At 37.7% G+C, this 21249-nt stretch overlaps 1 protein-coding gene across 5 annotated transcripts in view; it reads left to right on the plus strand.

The window, feature by feature from the left end:
- RFX7 (regulatory factor X7) overlaps positions 1 to 21249 on the plus strand; it is a 145397-nt gene that overhangs the window by 117022 nt on the left and 7126 nt on the right. For all 5 annotated transcript variants that reach the window (XM_042252418.2, XM_042252419.2, XM_042252420.2 and 2 more), the window contains 4 exons: positions 14560 to 14676; positions 15957 to 16041; positions 17140 to 17347; positions 20491 to 20786. In XM_042252418.2, coding sequence (XP_042108352.1) covers positions 14560 to 14676; positions 15957 to 16041; positions 17140 to 17347; positions 20491 to 20786 — 706 coding nt within the window. The remainder of the gene's footprint in view (positions 1 to 14559; positions 14677 to 15956; positions 16042 to 17139; positions 17348 to 20490; positions 20787 to 21249) is intronic.

The raw sequence follows: 21249 nt of genomic DNA on the forward strand, positions 1-21249 counted from the left end.
ACAGCCTTATCCTTTTACTATCCTTTTACTAAAATGATTTCAGAAATATTTGAAACTACTGAGGAAAATTGTGATAAAATCTGATTTGAGTAGAAACTTAAAGAACAGTAATGGTTAATCAAGAATTAATTGAAACAAAGCCTACTGCTTTTAGTTTTTTCCTTCATTCTTAAACTGTATGCAGAAACTATATTTATATACTCTGAACATTTTATGTGAAGTTAATTTAATTTAAAATTTAAAACCGAGACAATCTAGAAATAAAAGTAAGCACACCAATATAGTATGTACTTATACAAAGTGATATGTATTATTTTTTAATTTAAAAAAAAAATTACAGTTCAGCTTGACCAAAAGGATAATTGTTTTAAATAGCTGTTTTATAAACAGTAGTGAGAAATCAAGTCTTTCTTAAGAAATAATAAAAGCAGAAATATTTACTTTTTATTATTTAAAAGTTGACACAAATTTTTTTCTCAAACTTACTCAGGATTTATCAGTGACTACCTTGAAGTTTATATTTTTTTATTAGTAATTTTAAAACTTCAGGATAATATCCTTAATATATCAATCATGATTCATCATGACTGAATCTTTTTCATGGGATTAATACCTAAAGTCATCACAGCCAGTAATCCTATGAAAAATGAAAGGCAAGTTAGAAGGAAAGACCTGGTTAGTAAGGTCATACATCATCATTCAATATATATATTATATATATAATATATTTATGATAGTTTAACTCTTTAAATTAGTTTTGTTGTTTTCAAACTGATCTTTTAGAAAAATTGTTTATTATATAGTTGCCACAAAAATAAGATTTATCAGCTGAATTTCAAAGGTGATATTTGATCTTAGTCTAAGCTCAACTTAGTAGTACTGTTTAACAGCTCTTAATTTCTCTCCAGGACCTAGACTAAAAGACGCTATAACTAACCAGAGACTTATGCCTTGCTTTTCCAACTGGTCTGTTCTCTGGGACACCAAATCATCATGTACTTTACACTTTGTACTTCTGCAGTGTTCTGTGAGTGTTCCTACCAAATGCTAGAGGCTGCTGAACTTTAGCCGTGCCTCAGACTCAACTGTGTATCGTTGTTCTGCCCAGAACATGAAACAATAAGAAAAATAAAATCTGTTTATGATTAAGGTTAAACCCTTTCAAAGAGTTTTCTCTCCAGAGATCTAATTGCACCTTAAAATTACTGGAGGATTTCAACAACTGTTGAACGTTCAAAGGTTCAAGCTAATTAGATGTTTGACCATATTACTTTTGCCTCATTTATGTGTTAGCTAGCAAATATATCATTTTCTTAATACTTGTAAGGGAGTATAATGCTACTGTGTCTTTGGGACCATTCTAAATTCCCATATCTTTTATTGTCATCTGGAATACATAAATGTTGATAATACTGTAGGTCTTGGTAAGGAATAGGCTTTTAATAGAAATTAATACTTTTTAATAAATTCTTCTTTATAAATATCAGAAAAATTTCAGTGATATAATTTTGGTTGCTTTCTAAGCATTCAGTTTGTTTATACTCACTAGTTAGTAATAAAAGCTTCTCATCTATAAGATGAATGGATTAGGCTGGATGACCAAATTCCAGATTTACCTCTTTATGCAAGTTTCTCATCTATGAAATGTGTGTCATAAAAAATACCTGGGAAAATAGTTCAAGATGGTGATGTAAGATCTTAAATTCACCTCCTCCCATGGACATATTAAGTCTGTAGTCTAAACGGAATAATTTCCTCTTTAAAAAACCTAGAAGCTGGCTGAGTGATGATTACAGGTCACAGAAATAGGAAGAAAACCACACGGAAGTAGGTAGGAGAGGCTCCTAAACCCCACCAACCTTCAATCAGGAGGGAACTCAAAACCTAGAAGTTCTCATAAGAAACAAAGGGTTCAAACCCACATTGGGCAGCCCATGTTTTAAGACCTGAACCTAAGAGACAAGCCCTCAAAACATCTAACTTTGAAAGCAAATGGGGCTCACATCCTGAGACCCATAAGACTGTAAGGTTCTGAGTAATGGCTATTGGAGGGCCCACATACTTGGACTCACCTGCCCCAGGGTTCAGCTCAGAGGCAGTCTGTCTTGCTCAGACTTAAGTAAAAGAGGGTCACCTACTTACATTAAAGTAGCAGCCTGGGGGACAGACATCCAGTTGAAGACACGTGTAGGAGATAGCTGGAACACTCTTCAGGGACAGACTAGCATGTGCTGTCTTTGCACTCTCCCTTTGATCTGCTCTAGAATACCAGTTATCACCCAGAAGGAAGCTACTACATGTATCTGGTTCCCTGATTTTTGCGACTTCTGCCCAAGGGACACCTCTTAATTGCCTACCTTTGGAAGCCAGGGCAGCTTGTGTTCCTGATCCAATGTAACTGTAACAGTCATCCAAAAAGGTGATTATACCCTTGTCTGGCACCCTGCTTTTACAGCTGCTGCCAGAAGAAACATCTACATAGCATGGGATGGGTGCCAGTGGGGCTTATAGTCCTGGGTCCCACGAAACTGTAACCGACAGAGAAAGAGTTCTTTCATAACTCCCACCTCCAGGCACAACAACAGTCACAGACCAAGAGCTCGGTTTTTCTGTGAAAGAGACCTGTTACCCAGCTGTGATGGCTGCAGCCTGAGGGGGTAGACTTCTAAGTAAGTGTGCATCTGGGGACTGATTGTAATCCTTTCCAGAGACATCAGAGAGCTGGTGCTGTCTTCATGCTCTCCCTCTGCCACACTCCTGAGTGCCAGTATGCCCCCAAGGGGAGGTTTACTCGCATCCAGCAGCCGGGTTTTGTAGCTGCTGTCTAGGGAATGCTGCTAAATTAACTGGCTCTGGTAGTCAGTGGGGCTTGCATTCCTGGGCCATTCCAGTGGAATGTGGCAGTTGGAGTGATAATTCTTGGTGAAGTACCACCCCAAGACACTGCACAGCCAGCAGACTCGGGCACAGCCCCCCAGTTTTCCTGTGAAAGAGGCTTTTTTGCTCTGACCCAAGGGGCAGGCTTCAGGTTTGGCGTATGTCTAGTGGCCTACGGAGCTACTCAAAAGAAACAGAGATAATATCGCTTCTTTCCCTCTGTCTTGCTCCAGCTCTCCAGTGTCTCACAGAAAAGTGCTTATACTCTTGTCAGGAGCCCTGATTTTTGCAACTGCCCAAGGGACACCTCCAGATTGCTTGGCTCTGGTGCCAGCAGGGCTTATGCTTGTGGTCACACTGGACTATATATACCTGCATACTTTTAAAAGCTGCTACTGAGGGTTTGACTTCCAGTCAGCCTGATTTTAGGTGCTGAGATCCTCCCCTTTGGGGCCCTGATAGGTCTTGGTACATACTTAAGTAGTGGGAGTTATTAAAAAATATAATAGACCACTTGGAAAAATACAAAAGTTTAAGGGCCAAACCAAGACCTAGGACAGGTTTGAACAATGAGTTTCATCTCCTATACTCCTTCAAGACTGGGTGGGTGGTGGTTTCATCTACTGTATAGAAACCATCACAAAGTCAAGCAAAATAAAGAAACAGAGGAATATGTTCCAAATAAAGCATAAGGTTAAACCTCAGCAAAAAAACCTTAATAAAATGGAGATAAAACACATTATAATTAAAATGTCAAAAGTTAAATACAAGGAGAAAATCTTTAAAGCAGCAAGAAAAAGCAACCAGTTATGAATAAGCAGACCCTCATAAGATTATCTGCAGATTTGTCAGCAGAAACTTTATAAGCCAGATGGGACTGGCTCAATATATTCAAAATGCTGAAAGGGAAAAATCTCCAATAAAGAGTACTCTACTCAGCAGAGTTAAAGAGGAAAGTTCATGGTGATAAATGCCTACCTCAAGAAACAACAGCAGCCTCAAAAAACCTTACTTTTCACCTCAAGAGACTAGTTAAAGAAGAACAAAGCCCAAAGTCAGTAGAAGGAAGGAAATAACAAAGATTAGAGCAGAAAAACTGTTAGCTAGATTCACCAAGAGAAAAAGAGGAGTCAAATAAATGACATCAGAAATGAATGGGAGATAGTACAACTGATACCACAGAAATACAAAGGATCATAAGAGACTACTTTAGACAGTGACATGCCAACATATTGAACAACCTAGAAGAAATGGATAAATTCCTAGAAACATACAACCTACCAAGACTGAGATCATAAAGAAATAGAAAATTTGAACCAACTAATTACTAGTTAAGGAGATCGAATCAGTAATCAAAAACCTTCCAAATGTTCTACCAAACATTTAAAGAATTACTACCTATCTTTATCAAACTCTTTGAAAAAATAGAAGAGGTGGGTGGAAATTTCCAAACTCATTTCATGAAGCCAGAATTACCCTGATCACAAAACCAAACAAGGATGCCACAAGAAAAGAAAATTACAGACAATATTCCTGTTGAATATAGATGTAAAAATTCTCAGAAAATATTAGCAAACTGAATTCAACATTATGTTAAAAGGCTCATACAACATGATCAAGTGGGATTTATTCTAGAGATAAATATTGCTGGGTCAACATTCACAAATCAGTCAATGTGATACAACACAAAGTGAAGGATAAAAATCATGATTATCTCAGTAGCTACAGGAAAAGCATTTGACAGAAATCAACATTATTTATGATGAAAAAAACTCAATAAAGAAACTGTAAAGGAAATGTACCTCAACATAACAGAAGCCATATACAACAAGCCCACCACCAATGTCATACTCAAAAGCTGCCCACTCTTACCACTTTTATTCACCATAGTACTGGGAGTCTTAGCCCTTGCAAGTAGGCAAGAAAAAGAAAGAAAAGGCTAAAGAGTCCAACAAAAAACAATTAGAACTAAGAAACTGAGTAATGTTGCAGGGTTCAAATGAATACACAAAAATCTTTTGCATTTCTACACACTGTCAGGGCTTCCCTGGTGGTTTAGTGATAAAGAATCTGTCAGCCAGTGCAGGAGACACAGGTTTGATACATGATCTGGGAAGATCCCATATGCCACAGAGCAGCTAAGCCTGTGCCCTACAACTACTGAACCTGTGCTCCAGAGCCTGGGAGCCATAACTGCCGAAGCCCACGTGCCCTAGAGCCCGTGCTCCACAACAGCAGAAGCCACTGAAGTGAGAAGCCTGTGCACCACAGCTAGAGAGTCGCCCCCACTCACCGCAACTGGAGAAAGCCAGTGCGGCAACAAAGACCCAGCACAGCCAGAAATAAATGAATAAAGTTATTGTATTTTTTAAAAAAGCTATCAGCAAAATTAAGATAACAATCCCATTTACAGTTGTATCAAAAAAAATTTTTTAGGATTACATTTAACCACCAGTGTTCAGGACCTGTACACTGAAAACTACAAGACATCAAGGAAAGCAATTGAAGAAAACACAAATAAATGGAGAGATAGTTTGTCCTCATGGGTTGGAAGAATTAATAGTGTTAAATGTCTGTACTAATCAAAGCAGTCCACAGATTAAATACAATTCCAATCAAAATTCGAATATCGTTTTTCATAGAAACAGAACAAGGAATTCTAAAATGTGTGTGGGACCAAAAAAGACCTTAAGCAGCCAAAGCAATCATGAGAAAGAAGAACAAACCTTCAGGCATCATACCCCCTGATTTCAAACTCTATTCTGTAACAACAATATGGTATTGGCATGAAAACATATAGTTGAATGAAGCTGAATAGAGAGCCCAGAAATAAACCCACACATATATGGTCAATTAATTTACAACAAAGAAGCCAAAATTATGCAGTGGGATAAGGACAGTCTCTTCAATAAATAGTGTTGGGGAAACTGGAGAGCCTCACGCAGAAGAATGAAACTGGGATTTTATACCACACGAAAAATTTCCTCAAACTGGATTAAAGGCCTGAACACAAGACCTAAAATCATGAACTCCTAGAAGAAAAGATAGGTAGCAAGACCTACTTCTGTTTTTTTTCCCCCAATGTATATATGTACCACATCTTTTAATTAATTAATTTTTATTGAAGGATAATTGCTTTACAGAATTTTGTTTTTTCTGTCAAACCTCAATATGAATCAGCCATAGGTATACATATATCCCTTTCCTTTTGAACCTCCCTCCTGTCTCCCTCCCCATGCCACCTCTCTGGGTTGATACAGAGCCCCTGTTTGAGTTTCCTGAGCCATACAGCAAATTCCTGTTGGCTATCTATTTTACATATGGTAATGTAAGTTTCCATGTTATTCTTTCCATATATCTCACCCTCTCCTCCTCTCTTCCCATGTCTGTAAGTCTATTCTCTCTGTTTCTCCATTGCTGCCCTGTAGATAAATACTAGAGTGCCATTTTTCTAGATTCCATATATATGCGTTAGAGTATGTTATTTATCTGTCTGACTCACTTCACTCTGTATAATAGGTTCTACGTTTATCCATCTCATTAGAACTGACTCAAATATGTTCCTTTTTATGGCTGAGTAATATTCCATTGTGTATATATATCACAACTTCTTTATCCATTCATCTGTTGATGGACACCTAGATTGCTTCCATGTTCTAGCTATTGTAAATAGTGCTGCAATGAACAATGGGTTACATGTGTCTTTTTCAATTTTGGCTTCCTCAGGGTATATGCCTAGGAGTGGGATTGCTGGGTCATATGGTGGCTTTATTCCTAGTTTTAATTTTAAAGAATCTCCGTACTGTCTTCCATAGTAGCTGTATCAATTTACATTCCCTCGAACAGTGCAAGGGCATTCCAACAGTGCAAGAGCATTCCCTTTTCTCCACACCCTCTCCAGAATTTATTGTTTGTAGACTTTTTAATGATGACCATTCTGACTGTGTGAGGTGATATCTCATTGTAGTTTTGATTTGCATTTCTCTAATAATGAGTGATGTTGAGCATCTTTTCATGTGTTTGTTAGCCATCTGTATGTCTTCTTTGGAGAAATGTCTGTTTAGGTCTTTTTCCCACTTTTTGATTGGGTTGTTTTTCTGGTATTGAGCTCTATGAGCTGCTTGTATATTTTGGAAATTAATCCTTTGTCAATTGTTTCATTTGCTATTATTTTCTCCCATTCTGAAGGTGTCTTTTCACCTTGCTTATAGTTTCCTTTGCTGTGCAAAAGCTTTTAAGTTTAATCAGGTCTCACTTGTTTACTTTTGTTTTTATTTCTGTTACTCTAGAAGGTGGGTCGTAGAGGATCTTGCTTTGATTTATGTCATAGAGTGTTCTGCCTATGTTTTCCTCTTAAGAGTTTTATAGTTTCTGGTCTTACATTTAGGTCTTTAATCCATTTTGAGTTTATCTTTGTGTATGTGTTAGAAAGTGTTCTAATTTCATTCTTTTACATGTAGCTGTCCAGTTTTCCCAGCACCATTTATTGAAGAGGTTGTCTTTGCCCTATTGTATATTCTTGCTTCCTTTGTCAAAATAAGGTACCCATGGGTGCATGGGTTTATTTCTGGGCTTTCTATCTTGTTCCATTGGTCTATATTTCTGTTTTTGTGCCAGTACCATACTGTCTTGATGACTGTAGCTTTGTAGTATAATATGAAGTCAAGAAGGTTGATTCCTCCAGCTCCATTCTTCTTTCTTAAGACTGCTTTGGCTATTCAGGGTCTTTTGTGTTTCCAAATGAATTGTGAAATTTTTTGTTCTAGTTTTGTGAAAAATGCCATTGGTAATTTGATAGAAGTTGCTTTGAATCTATAGATTGCATTTGGTTGTATAATCCTTTTCACACTATTGATTCTTCCTGCTCAAGAACATGGAATATCTCTCCATCTATTCATGTCATCTTTGATTTCTTTCATGTCTTATAATTTTCTGTGTACAGTTCTTTTGTCTCCTTAGGTAAGTTTATTCCTAGATATTTAATTCTTTTTGTTGCAATGGTGAATCAGATTGATTCCTTAATTTCTCTTTCTGATTTTTCATTGTTAGTATATAGAAATACAAGTGATTTCTGTGTATCCTGAATCACTTGTGTGTACAAGTGATTTTGTATCCTGCAACTTTGCTAAATTCACTGATTAACTCTAGTAATTTTCTGATACTATCTTTAGGGTTTTCTATGTACAGTATCATGTCATCTTCAAACAGTGAAAGCTTTACTTCTTCTTTTCCAATCTGGATTTATTTCTTTTTCCTCTCTGATTGCTGTAGCTAGAACTTCCAGAATTATGTTGAATAATAGTGGTGAAAGTGGACACCCTTGTTTTGTTCCTGATCTTAGAGGGAATGCTTTCAGTTTTTCACCATTGAGAATAATGCTTGCTGTAGGCTTATCATATACAGCCTTTACTATGTTGAGGTAGGTTCCTTCTCTGCCCATTTTTTTAAGAGTTTTAATCAAATGGGTGCTGACTTTCGTGAAAAGCTTTTTCTACAACTACTGAGATTATCATATGGTTTTTATCTTTCAATTTGTTAATATGGTATGTCACATTGATTGATTTGCATATATTGAAGAATCCTTGCATTCCTGGAATAAACCCAACTTGGTCATGGTGTATGAGCTTTTTGATGTGTTGCTGAATTCTGTTTGCTAAAATTTTGTTGGGAATTTTTGCATCTATGTTCATCAGTGATATTGGCCTGTGGTTTTCTTTTATTGTGTTGTCTTTGTCTGGTTCTGTATCAGGGTGATGGAGGCCTTGTAGAATGAGTTTGGAAGTGTTCGTTCCTCTGCAATTTTTTGAAAGAGTTTTAGAAGGATAGGCATTAGCTCTTCTCTAAATGATTGATAAAATTCTCCTGTGAAGCCATCTGGTCCTGAGCTTTTGTTTTTTGGGAGATTTTTGATCACAGCTTCAATTTGAGTGTTTATAATTGGGTTGTTCATAATTTCTGTGTCTTTCTGGTTCAGTCTTAGAGGATTAAACTTTTCTAAGAATCTGTCCATTTCTTCCAGGTTATACATTTTATTGCCATATAATTGTTCATAATATGCTAAGTCACTTCAGTCGTGTCCAACTCTGTGCGACCCCATAGACGGCAGCCCACCAGGCTCCCCTGTCCCTGGGATTCTCCAGGCAAGAACACTGGAGTGGGTTATTGTTCATAATAGTCTCTTATAATCCTTTGTATTTCTGCGTTGTCTGTTGTAACCTCCCCTTTTTCATTTCTAATTTTGTTGCGTTGATTCTTCTCCCTTTTTTTCTTGATGAGTCTGGCTAAAGGTTTGTCAATTTTGTTTATCTTCTCAAAGACCAGCTTTCAGTTTTATTAATCTTTACTATCATTCCTTTCATTTATTTTGGTCAGATCTTTGATTTCCTTTTTGATACCTTCAGTAACCTGTTGGTTATTTAGAAATGTGTTGTTTAATCTCCACGTGTTTGTGTTTTTACAGGGTTTTTTCTGTTGTTGTTGTAATTGATATCTAGTCTCATAATGTTGTGGTCAGAGAAGATGCTCGATATGATTTACGTTTTCTTAAATTTACTGAGGTTTGATTTGTGTCCCAAAATGTGTCCTGGAGAATGTTCCATGTGCACTTGAGAAAAAGATGTATTCTTCTGCATTTGGATAAGACCCACTTCTTGATGTGGGTCTTGGCGATGATTTTTTTAATCTGACAGCAAAGATAGAATTTTTAAAAATCAAAGATAAACAAATAGAACTGCATTAAAACTATCAGCCAAATAAAAAGGCAACCTAGTGAGTTGCAAGTCATATATCTGTTAAGAGGTTAATATTCAAAATGTATAAAAAATCATTCAACTCAACAACAAAAATGATTTGAGTTTTCAATTGGGTAGAAGATATAAATAGACATTTTCCAAAAGAGACATCAAGATGAAAACAAGAGGTATATGAAAAGATGCTCAGCATCACTAATCATCAGGGAAATGCAAATCAAAACCACAATGAACTATCACCTCACGCCTGTCAGAGTGACTGTTATCAAAAAGACAACAAATTACAAGCATTGGTGAGGATGTCAAGAAAATTGAACCCTTGTGTGCTGTTGGCAGGAATATAAATTGGTGTAGCCACTATGAAAAACAGTGTGGAGGGTCTTGAGAAATTAAAAACAGAACTACCACGTGATCCAGCAGTTCTGCTTCTGGCTGTATATCTGAAAAATGAAAACACTAACTTGAAAATATATGCAGTGCCATGTTCACTGCAGCACTGTTTATAGAAGCCAAGATACGGAAACAACCTAAGCGTCCATCAGTGAGTGAATGGATAAAGACATTGTGCATATACACAGTGGGATATTACTCAGCCTTAAGAAAGAATGAAATCTTGGCATTTGCAGCAACATGGATGGGCCTCAAGAGCATTATGCTAAGTGAAGTAAATCAGACAGAGAAAGACAAATACAATGTGATCTCTCATACATGTTGCAACTAAAAATTCTTTTTAAAAAAGCTAACAGATAGAGATAATTTATTGTTGGTTGCGAAAAAGATGTTAGTAAAGGCTCGGAAAGATGAGTGAAGCGGGTCCAAGAGTTTTTTACAAAAAGAAAAGCATTTTGGAATCACACATTAAGTCAGAAGTCGATGTCTTGAATTTGTAGGAGTCCATAACCCAATTAGAACTTTTGGTACACAAATTGAAAGCATGTTCTAATGAAGAAAAGCAGCTGGACTTTATACCATTTCATAAACAAGTAATGGTATTTCCCTTTATTTTCTACATAATAATATACAGATTATCCTTTCATCAATCTTTTTATAGGTAGAAATGTGTCATTGCAATGAGACAGCTTAATTGCACTCTAGGGGCTATTGTCACCATCCTCATTAACTGGCATTTAGGCAGTAGTGGCTCAGCTGGTAAAGAATCCACCTACAGTGCAGGAGACATGGCTTCGATTGCTGGGTTGGGAAGATTCCCTGGAGAAGGGAAAGGCTACCTACTCCACTACTCTGGCCTGGAGAATTCTTTGCAACCCCATGGACTGTATAGTCCATGGAATTCTCTAGGCAAGAATACTGGAGTGGATGGCTTTTCCCTTCTCCGGGGGATCTTCCCAACCCAGGGACTGAACCCAGGTCTCCCATATTGCTTTACCAGCTGAACCGCAAGGGAAGCCTGAGAATGTTGGAGTGGGTAGCCTATCCCTTCTCCAGGGGATCTTCCTGACCCAGAAATCGAGCAGGGGTCTCCTGCATTGCAGGCAGATTCTTTACCAACTGAGCTGTCAGGGAAACTTGTTGGGGTGAAATTAAATGAAGTAACATATATGAAGCAGTCCAAAAATGTCTAAGTATTGTTATGTATCCTATGACTGTATTTTGCCACAAGTATTAAAACAGTAAAACAAAAAGAAAAATCTGATTTCAAGAATGGCATTAGACTGTTAGTTATCCTGTAAAAAGCACATTCTCTGTGCATTCCCCTTTTTTTGAGTCCTGTAAATATAATCTGATGCTGAGTTAGGTGTTAATTGACACCATATCTTGCTTGATTAAACTGCAGTTAAAGTTATGAAGCAGGAAAACAAGATATAAACTAACCAAGATCTTGACATGGCCTGGAATGACCTATGGTGTGTTATATAGCCCTGGTTTCAAAATTGTGAATAAGTAGGATAGCCTATAAATGGCTTAGACAGCAAAGAATCTGCCTGTAATGCAGGAGATCCGGGTTTGATCCCTAGGTTGGGGGGAACCCCTAGAGAAGGGAATGGCTACCCAGCCCAGGATTCTTGCTGGGAGAATTCCATGACAGAGGAGCTGATAAATATTTAATTATTGATATATTAAAGAGTCATTGAATATCTGGAACTTCTCAGTAGGGAAGAGGCTATAATAATGAAATTCTTTTTCTTTGGTAATTAGAACCACTGAAGATTGGTTAGACCACCTCACAATCTAGAGCTCTCTCTCTCAGGCAAAGTGCTCAGATACCCATTTGAGGATAGCCATTTCCATACCTAGCAGGAAGTTGAACTATACAACCTTCTGAACTCATTTCACAAAGAAATTGATGACCTGTTCAGGTGTTGTTATTGTTACTTTCAAACTGAGGCACTCTGTTTTCTCTTTGACATGTAAGATTTCAAAGTGTAGAGTGTTGGGTCATAAGTAGTTTTATTCCCAACATTGCCTTCTGTTTGATTCAGGAGGTATAATTTGAGCTGTTCATATGTCTCCAAAGTACATTTTGCATTTATCTGCTAAAGAATATTTTAAAGGTAAGTTCATTATTTTAAAAATTTATTCTCCCAATGAATTCCCCTCTTTTAGTGGCATAAATAAGAGTCAGAAACCAGATGAAACCGGATGATCACATTCTAAAATCATTCTGAAATCAGGATTAATTCAATTTGACAAGCAAATTTTGCATTGGTCATCCTGACACTTAGTTTTGCCAACCTTCTGCCTACCCCTTCTGCCAAAGTAAAGAACTTTAGTGTACTAATACAGTGGGGGAAAAAAACCCATCAAAACCTCAGTCACAAAAGGAGGATAGAATGGATAGTATATCTCTCATTAGACTCATTGCTTTCTCTTTATATGATTTCAGGTTTTTTAGGCCCACCTGCCAGTGCTGTTATAGGAGCCAGTGGGCACTGTTTTCTTTTTTGCTTCATTTGCACATTGCTTCAGTGTGTTTCTTTAAGGTTTCTTGTCATTTTAAATATGACATACTTACTAAGTCATATTTAAAATCATATCAAGTTATATGTCATATTAAGGTCTAATGTGACTCTTCAGTCTTGTTCCTTGTTCTAAGAATACAGTGGTGAACCAAATAGACATAGTCACTGCCCTGGTTGAACTTATAGTCTAATGGAGGAGACAAACAACAAATAAATTAGCTGTTACATAATTGGAAGCTAGGAGAATAAAAGATAGAAAATACACAGATAAGGAAGGTGGTGAGGGCATGGCAGGAGAGCGCTGCTTTGGATAGGGAAGACAGAAGAGACCCTTTCAAAATCATACCAGTCTGGAACTTGAAGGGTAAGAAAATATTCCAGGTAGAAGAAACAAGTATCAAGGCCCTAAGTTGTAAAAGAGCTCATTCATTTTCTTTCTGTGCTCATTTAACTTGCTAGTGAAATGGTTATGATTTGATGCAGTTCATTTATTTAAATTGTCAGTTCCACAAAAGAGTCATTGCTTCACTTTGCGCTTTAAATCTTGGCCCCTGAACCACTTGGAGTATCACATTCAGTCTCAGCTTGAATGTGATGTTAATATTCCTTATAGAGGGAATTCACAGTGCATATCAGCTCCTTTCCCTTCTTCCTGCTCTGCAGCATCGTTGAGAATGCATCTGCTAGGCACCTCCACTCCTTCCCCTCAGCCCCACCCACAACAGGAGTGTGCGGTGCTTGGTGCTGCAACAGGGAGGGTACAATCAAGGAAAACACCAGTCTTCAGACCTACCCATTCTCTCTGTTGAGGCTTCCATCCTTCTCCTGAAAGTGAAGAAAGAAAGTGAAGTTGCTCAGTCATGCCCGACTCTTCGCCACCCCATGGACAGTAGCCTGCACCAAGCTCCTCCGTCCATGGGATTTTTCAGGCAAGAGTACTGGAGTGGGTTGCCATTTCCTTCTCCAGGGAATCTTCCCGACCCAGGGATCGAACCTAGGTCTCCCGCATTATAGACAGACGCTTTACCGTCTGAGCCACCACTGGGGGCCTGTGCTAAACCCAAAGGGCATCTTTCTCCTGAGTGTCTACCAATTTGACTTCCAAGTTCAGATCACTTCAAAGATGTTGCCAGCATACTCAACCATCCACTACAAGAACTCAAGTCCCGGTTACCACTATATGCTGCCCATTCTAGTGGATTTTCTTGTTTATCCTAAACCTCTCTCCTTGGATCTCTACCACCTGACTTCTTCATCAAGAAGCTATATTGGTTGATTCTGAAATGAGGAGTGAGCAGGGAGATTTGACTGAGTTATTTTGCAATTCCTCTGACTTCTTTGGTATGCCTCAGGTAGTGGTTCTCCCAAAGGCCAACAGGAAATGGCCTTTTCCTGCTGCTGAATTGGTGAAGGAGGAATTGGTCTTCTACCTAGGACTGGCAGCTGTAGAGAAAGACAGAGTACCTGATTCTAGTAGTAGTTAAGACTTGGCTTGTTTCCCTGGTCCCACTTGAAGTTACTGCCTTATTAAGTACTTTTTTCGTGGCATTAATAAGGGTGGTAGGGATGAGAACACCATGCCTTCATTTCTTCCCTTACTGGTAAAATGAGAGTTGGTATAGACGATCCCTGAGGTTCCTTTAGTCATAATATAGCATGTGTGTCATCTAAACCATGTAGTAGTCTGGTCTCTGTCTGACACCCATAATGTCGACATTGGAAATTCCTCCAGTATATGAGCTTGAGACATATGTGGAAACAGAGAGCCCAACTGGTTGAGTGTTAGTTTCTGCTATTAAAAGCAGTAACACTGTATGCCCTGAGGATGAAACTAACTAAGCCTGAGTTAGTCTTTAAAGAAGGATGAGCATGTATCAGTGAAAATTGTAGTGAATGACTTGAAGATGTGTTTCTTCACCTTGTCATAAGGGTCAGATTTGACTGAAATGACACTGTGCTAATGTGATTCTGAGTTCTGTTGCTCTCTAAATTGATCCCTTCTTCTCTTTCAGGAGCTATTGTGACAATCTTGGTTACCATCCATTAAGCGCTGCTGACTTCGGGAAGATTATGAAAAATGTCTTTCCAAACATGAAGGCACGTCGTCTGGGCACAAGAGGCAAATCTAAATATCCTTTACCAGTTTAATTTTCAGTGATCTCTTTAAGTTCTCACTTATTACTGAACATGTGCTGTTGTAGTTCAACTAGCAACTATATTTAGAAATAAATTTAAATCAACAAATATAAACAACCCAAAAGTACTTAGAATAATTGTAAATGTTATTCTCCCAGCTATTTATCACACTGCAAGAGAAATAACAAATGGTGGTTATTAGGATTGTGATAGATCTCACCTTACTCTGTCACTGTAATGTGTCCTTAATGGTTTGCTCTTCTTTTCCTCAGTAATGAGGATTATTAAGGTATACCATAGGACAGCACTTGAAAATTATATCAATAAAAGTGGGAAAAGATGTTAGCTTATCATCTTTCCTTCCTCTTAGAAACATAGGGCTCGTCCTGGTGATATACACAACGTTCAAAAAATTTTCTTGTGGAACTTGGCCTGCAGGATTAGTGTTATCTTTAAACTGTTTTTCATCCAGTCATCTAAAGGCTATTTTAAAATTAAACCAGGGCATAGAAAAGGCCCATAGGAGCAAACAGAAGTAAGGAAATTAAAATTAAGACTTTATTATAAAGTTCTTCCTACCCTTGGAAGAAGATTGTCACATGGAGGGTTAGAAATCCTATTAGAAATACATCATTTCTCTCTGCTTAGCTGTTGGCCTCTTTCGAAGCATGAAAATTCTTCCATGGAGGAGATGAGAAGGGGAAGGGGAGAGGCTGCTTTTCTAAAATGACTCCAGGCAGGTGTTCTCTAGCTACTAGTTGCACAACCTAGTCTTGTGTCCTGAGTGCAAACAAAAATGTCTTGGTGTGTCATTGGCATGTTACAGGTGATAATCCTGTGTGTTTCAGTGGAAAAAGAGAAGTGAAAAGGTTAAAGCCCTTGTGACACTCTTAAGAGTTGTTTTTGTCCCTGTGCCCTGGCTAGAGTTTCCCTTCTCTCTGCCAGGTTTCCATCTGGATATTCCTTTCCTTCTGACCTGTTTGTCACTGGTGGCTGGCACAGCTTATTAGGAACATTTATTCATAAAATTTATACCAGATGAGAATCATTTTGTTTCCTTTAAGATGGTAATATTCTATAAGAACTGTTGCAGTTTCAAAAGAGTAAAGGTGTTCTGAGTTTCTAATATTAAAGTCTCTTCCTGAAGAACTCAGAAAGTAGATGATGTCTCAGGCCGATTTTATTCTCATTTCATATATGGTTGCTTTCCATGTGCTAACTATATAAACGGTTCATTTAATGTAGAGTACTTTAGACCTTGACCATTTATTACATATTGCTACAGTGGACTAAGAAAAAAAGCTTTTGTTCATATGCCAACACTGCCCAATCTTGATTTTCACAAAACTGGAGATGGGGTAAGAATTTCTGCCTTTTATTTTTAATAGATAAAATTGTACCTTATTATCAACATCAAAATGCATACTGCATAGTCTCATTTGGATAAACAAACAACGATCATGTGTTTGGACTATTCAGTCCATGGAATTCTCCAGATCAGAATACTAGAATGGGTAACCTGTTCCCTTCTCCAGGTCATCTTCCCAACCCTGGAATTGAACCCAGGTCTCCTACACTGCAGGTGGATTCTTTACCAGCTGAGCCACCAGGGAATCCCAAGTAAAATTGTACCTTATTATCAGCATTGAAATGCATACTACATAGTCTCATTTGGATTAAACCAGGGACCAGGAACTGCGCCTTTTACTAAATAAATGAGCCAAAAAACTCAACAATGGCTGGACACTGTTAGCGTACATTGCTTATTTCACATGGCTCTTGAAATTAGGGGAAAAAAAGATGAATCTAAAGTTACTGATTTGTAGATATATTCATGGTATATATTGTCAAATGGAAAATTTGAGCTACAGAGTAATGTGTATAGAATGAATGTTTTCAGAAGAGAAAATATAATTCATGGCATAGTTTGTTTTCTTGATGTTAGAAAAGGCTTTTAGAAAAATTCAGATCTGTTATTCTTCATGTATGTTTAACAACATGTTTAGATGTTATATTCACAATGCTGCTGATGGCTGTGCACCAGTAGGTACAGGCATAGGACCCATATTTGCAAGGATCTACTTTTATGCCTGCCAACACCAGTCACTTAGTACTGCTTTGATCTGACAGATTTAGATTATATCTTCTGATTAAGGGGCTTCACTGGTGGTTTAGACAGTAAAGAATCAGCCTACAATGCAGGAGACCCAGGTTCGCTCCCTGGGTCAAGAAGATCCCCTGGAGAAGGAAATGGCAACCCGCTAGTGTATTCTTGCCTGAAGAATTCCATGGACAGAGGAATCTAGTGAACTACAGTCCATGGGGTCACAAAGAGTCGGACAAAACTGAGTGACTTTCACTCACTCGCTTCCTATATATCTTGACTGTACTTCAATTTAATTTCTCTGAACTTTCTTTTTAAAAGTCTTCCCCACCCCCCTTTTTCTTCTGTTTAGTTGGAAGGCGCTGAACCTTCTGGGCAGCTTCAGAACATTGATGAAGAAGTTATCTCTTCTGCCTGCCGTCTTGTGTGTGAGTGGGCCCAGAAGGTGTTAAGCCAGCCATTTGACACAGTCTTGGAATTAGCCCGCTTCCTTGTAAAAAGTCACTATATAGGCACCAAGTCGATGGCAGCACTTACTGTAATGGCAGCAGCACCACCAGGTACAAAATTATTGACAAGCTGAAACTGACGGGGTGTTACTACATCTAGAGTTGGTGGTAAAAAAAGAGTTTAGCCATAACACTTCTCTCTCTTTTTAGTATTTGTATATGTTTACTCTTCATTTAATTCTAAATTCAGATGGGCTTATTGAATTAACAAAAATAATAATAATAGTTTTTTCATGATAAATTTTAAGTTACAGCTTTGTATGTTGATCTGCTTAAATATGAAACTGTTATGATTTGCTAGTTGGTATTTCATTAATTTTTCCATTGCTATTTTAAAGTTTATATGTTTATATTTAAAAAATATATGTATGTGCACTTTTAAGTATATATGTGTTTCTTAATTAATAAATATTACAAGTAAATAGTAAAGTTAAGTTTTTAAACTACTTGCTGAGACTCCTATACCCAAAACTAATACTTATAAATGAAGTTATCTTTGGACAATGTGAAAGGTACCTGGTCTCACAAAAAGCAAATCATGTGAATGAAGCATATGAAATAACAAGAGTGACTTTTTAAATATGCATTCAAATAGCTATTTTTATTCAGATAGGAACTCTAGAATTGACAGTTTGAGGACTGGCAGTATCATTAGAATAATGACTCCCTTGTAAGTTAATAGCTGTATAAAGTACCTGTTTTCATGAAATTTTTCAAATGTCTTATTTCGGTCATACTTCAATAACCTAAGAAAGAGTGAATAAATTTTGTTATTACTCTAGGAAATTCTAACTTCTTTAAAAATAATGTGAAGTGGTAAATTTCTCACAGTGAGGACTATAATTATACTCTTAAATAACTTTATTTTTTTATCTTAACTTCATTATTTTAATAAGGAATCCTTTTCCTGTATGTTTAAGAAGCTTTAAGCATTTGTGGTGTGTGTGTGAGATTGTTCTGTTCTCTCATTTTTTTTGTCATTTGAGGACCATCAACATGACCAAAATGCCTTTTACAAGAGCCTCATCATAATTTTTCATATCTCAATATAAACTAGATGACTCAAATCCATACATTTACAGTTACACAGGGGCTGAGGAGTGCATGGGCAGCCTGATATAGCTAGTTAGTTCACATCTGTTACCTCATTTATTCCCATGGTAATCCTGTAAGAGATGTGATATTTATTCCCATTTTAAAGATCAGAAAAAAACTAAGGGAAAGTGAAAGAAATGAAGTTGCTCAGTCGTGTCCGACTCTTTGCGACCCCCATGGACTATAGCCTGCCAGGCTCCTCCACCCGTGGGACTCTCCAGGCAAGAGTACTGGAGTGGGTTGCCATTTCCTTCTCCAGGAGATCTTCCCAACCCAGGGATCGAACCCGGGTCCCCCGCATTGCAGGCAGACGCTTTACCATCTGAGCCACCAGGGAAGCTCAAGACTAAGGGAAGTTAAGTAATTTGTCCATAGTCAGTCAGATGAATTGTGGAGCCAGAATTTGAATCCTGATTTGTCTGTCTCCAAAACCAAGGTTATTCCTTTACATAAGACTGTTCTAGCTTCTAGCAAAACAGGTTCAAAAAAAAATATGGGCCATTCAACTTTCAGTGTTCCCTTTCTCCTACCCCTACTGACACCCAGAAGAGGAACACATTGAGGATTTAAGAGATTGTCATAGGTATCTAGATATCATGATATCTATGATATCATAGATATCATATCAAAGAAACATCTGTCTTACTTCCCACAGTATTCACATAGGCTAACTAAAAAAATAATGTTGAATTAATAGATTTTTAAGGCATAAGTGTGAAGAAAGGTATATTCTATAAATGAAAATACTGACAATCATATAAATAGACATTTGTATAAATAGATAATATATAATATATATTATACAATATATAACGACATATAAATAGATACAATATATAAATAGACATTTGTAACTTTTTGAAAGTAGCTTGGGAGGCTGTTCTTTTAACAACTGTGTCATTACTCAGTATTTTAGAATCTCCTGCAATTTTGTTTTCAGCCACTGCCACTTTTAAAAATACCTTTTGTAGTGAATAATCTTCATCCTTTGAAGATGAATCTGTTTTTTTATAGTCTCCATATTAAGAACAGGTTGTATTACAGATGTCCTTTTCTAAGTCAGCTGCTTGGAACCCGTTCCCATCCAGAAACCCTGGCAGGAGGCATCAGACAGAGAGCTTTTGGCGGTTGGCAGAGGCTCTTGGGGTGCAGGTGCTGAGCAGCCGGAGCCGAGGCTATGGGTTGCAAGGGAGCAGTGCGATTTGAGTTGGATTTGAGGGGAAAAAATAGTACTTAGGTGATTAAAGGGAAGGTCAGAAAATGAGAGATTGTTGAGGAATGAGTGTGTGGGTGAGAGTTTACAGGTACTTTCTCTCCTCCTCATCTCCCACTCACCAGGCTGTTGCTGTTCACAAGATGAAAAGCAGAACCGTCGGGAAGGGAAGGGCAGGGCGTGCCCTCAGGACAGGGTGTCCTCCCCTGGCCTCTCTCCATTCTTCTTACTGACTCTGCTCCCTTTTTGTTGATCTTAATACCACTCCCTAGATGTGAAATGAGCTTTTGAAAAATTAATTTTCTTACGTAACAGTTTTTCTTAAAATATATCCCGTGTTTATTTTATCATTCCTTTTTCTGTGTTTCAGTTAAAACTGTAGTACCTATTTTTATGAAATTCTTGTGGAATTAGACTTGTTTTCCCCATGCATTTTTTCCTAAGATATAGATGGTTTCTGCAAATATGTTTTGAGTGCCCCTTGTGGGCTGAATATTAAAATCATAAAAATGCATGAGTTTCTTAATTAGAGAAGAGGGGAAGGAGATTTTCTGACATCTACTGATAAAATGTAAAACATGTTAGCTTGGCATTGACTTGTCTTAACTTCTGCACATTAGTGATATAGCTACTATTCTTTTCAAAATCTTCATCTGTTATTGCTGGTTTAACTACCAAGTTGAGCCATATTTTAAGGTTCAGTTAAAACCATATTGACAAATATTTATAAACTGTAAATGTAATGTTAATGTTTTGTAAAGAAATTGTGAGTTAAAATGTCCTGGGTTTGTTGCTTTGTCCAGTAGATGGCTACATAATCAAAGAAATTGAATTGTAACTGCCTTCTCTAAAGAGTATTCACGCTCTCCTTTCTGTTTATTTTCAGGAATTAAAGGAATTACCCAGCCCTCTGCTTTTATACCTACAGCTGAAAGTAATTCCTTTCAGCCTCAAGTGAAGACTCTGCCATCTCCTATTGATGCTAAACAGCAATTGCAACGGAAAATCCAGAAGAAGCAGCAAGAACAGAAACTACAATCCCCTTTGCCAGGAGAATCCTCAGCAAAAAAATCAGAAGGCGCAGGAAGCAATGGAGTGACTAATCTCTCTAATGGGAACCCTGCAATCCTCTCTCCTCAACCTATCGGTATCGTCGTGGCAGCTGTCCCTAGTCCCATTCCGGTAATATCATTAAACAGCATTTGGCATGACTGGGATGGTGGGAAGTCCATTGTTTAATTAAAAGTAGCACAGGAGAAGGCAGCAAGCAGAGGTATGCTGCTGCTGCTACTGCTAAGTCGCTTCAGTCGTGTCCGACTCTGTGAGACCCCATAGACAGCAGCCTACCAGGCTCCTCCATGCCTGGGATTCTCCAGGCAAGAATACTGGAGTGGGTTGCCATTTCCTTCTCCAATGCATGAAAGTGAAAAGTGAAAGTGAAGTCGTTCAGTTGTGTCGGACTCTTAGCGACCCCATGGACTGCAGCCCACCAGGCTCCTCCATAAGCAGAGGTATAAATTCAGGTATAAACTGAGTTTGTGACCGCACAAAGATTTCACTTCAGTCAATTGTCTTTTATTCAGGATATACGTTATTATCTACAAAATAAGCTATAAACAGAACAGAAGTGAAATTACAAGACACA

The sequence above is a fragment of the Ovis aries genome, chromosome 7 (genome assembly GCF_016772045.2).
Source record: "Ovis aries strain OAR_USU_Benz2616 breed Rambouillet chromosome 7, ARS-UI_Ramb_v3.0, whole genome shotgun sequence".
Lineage (NCBI taxonomy): Eukaryota > Metazoa > Chordata > Mammalia > Artiodactyla > Bovidae > Ovis > Ovis aries.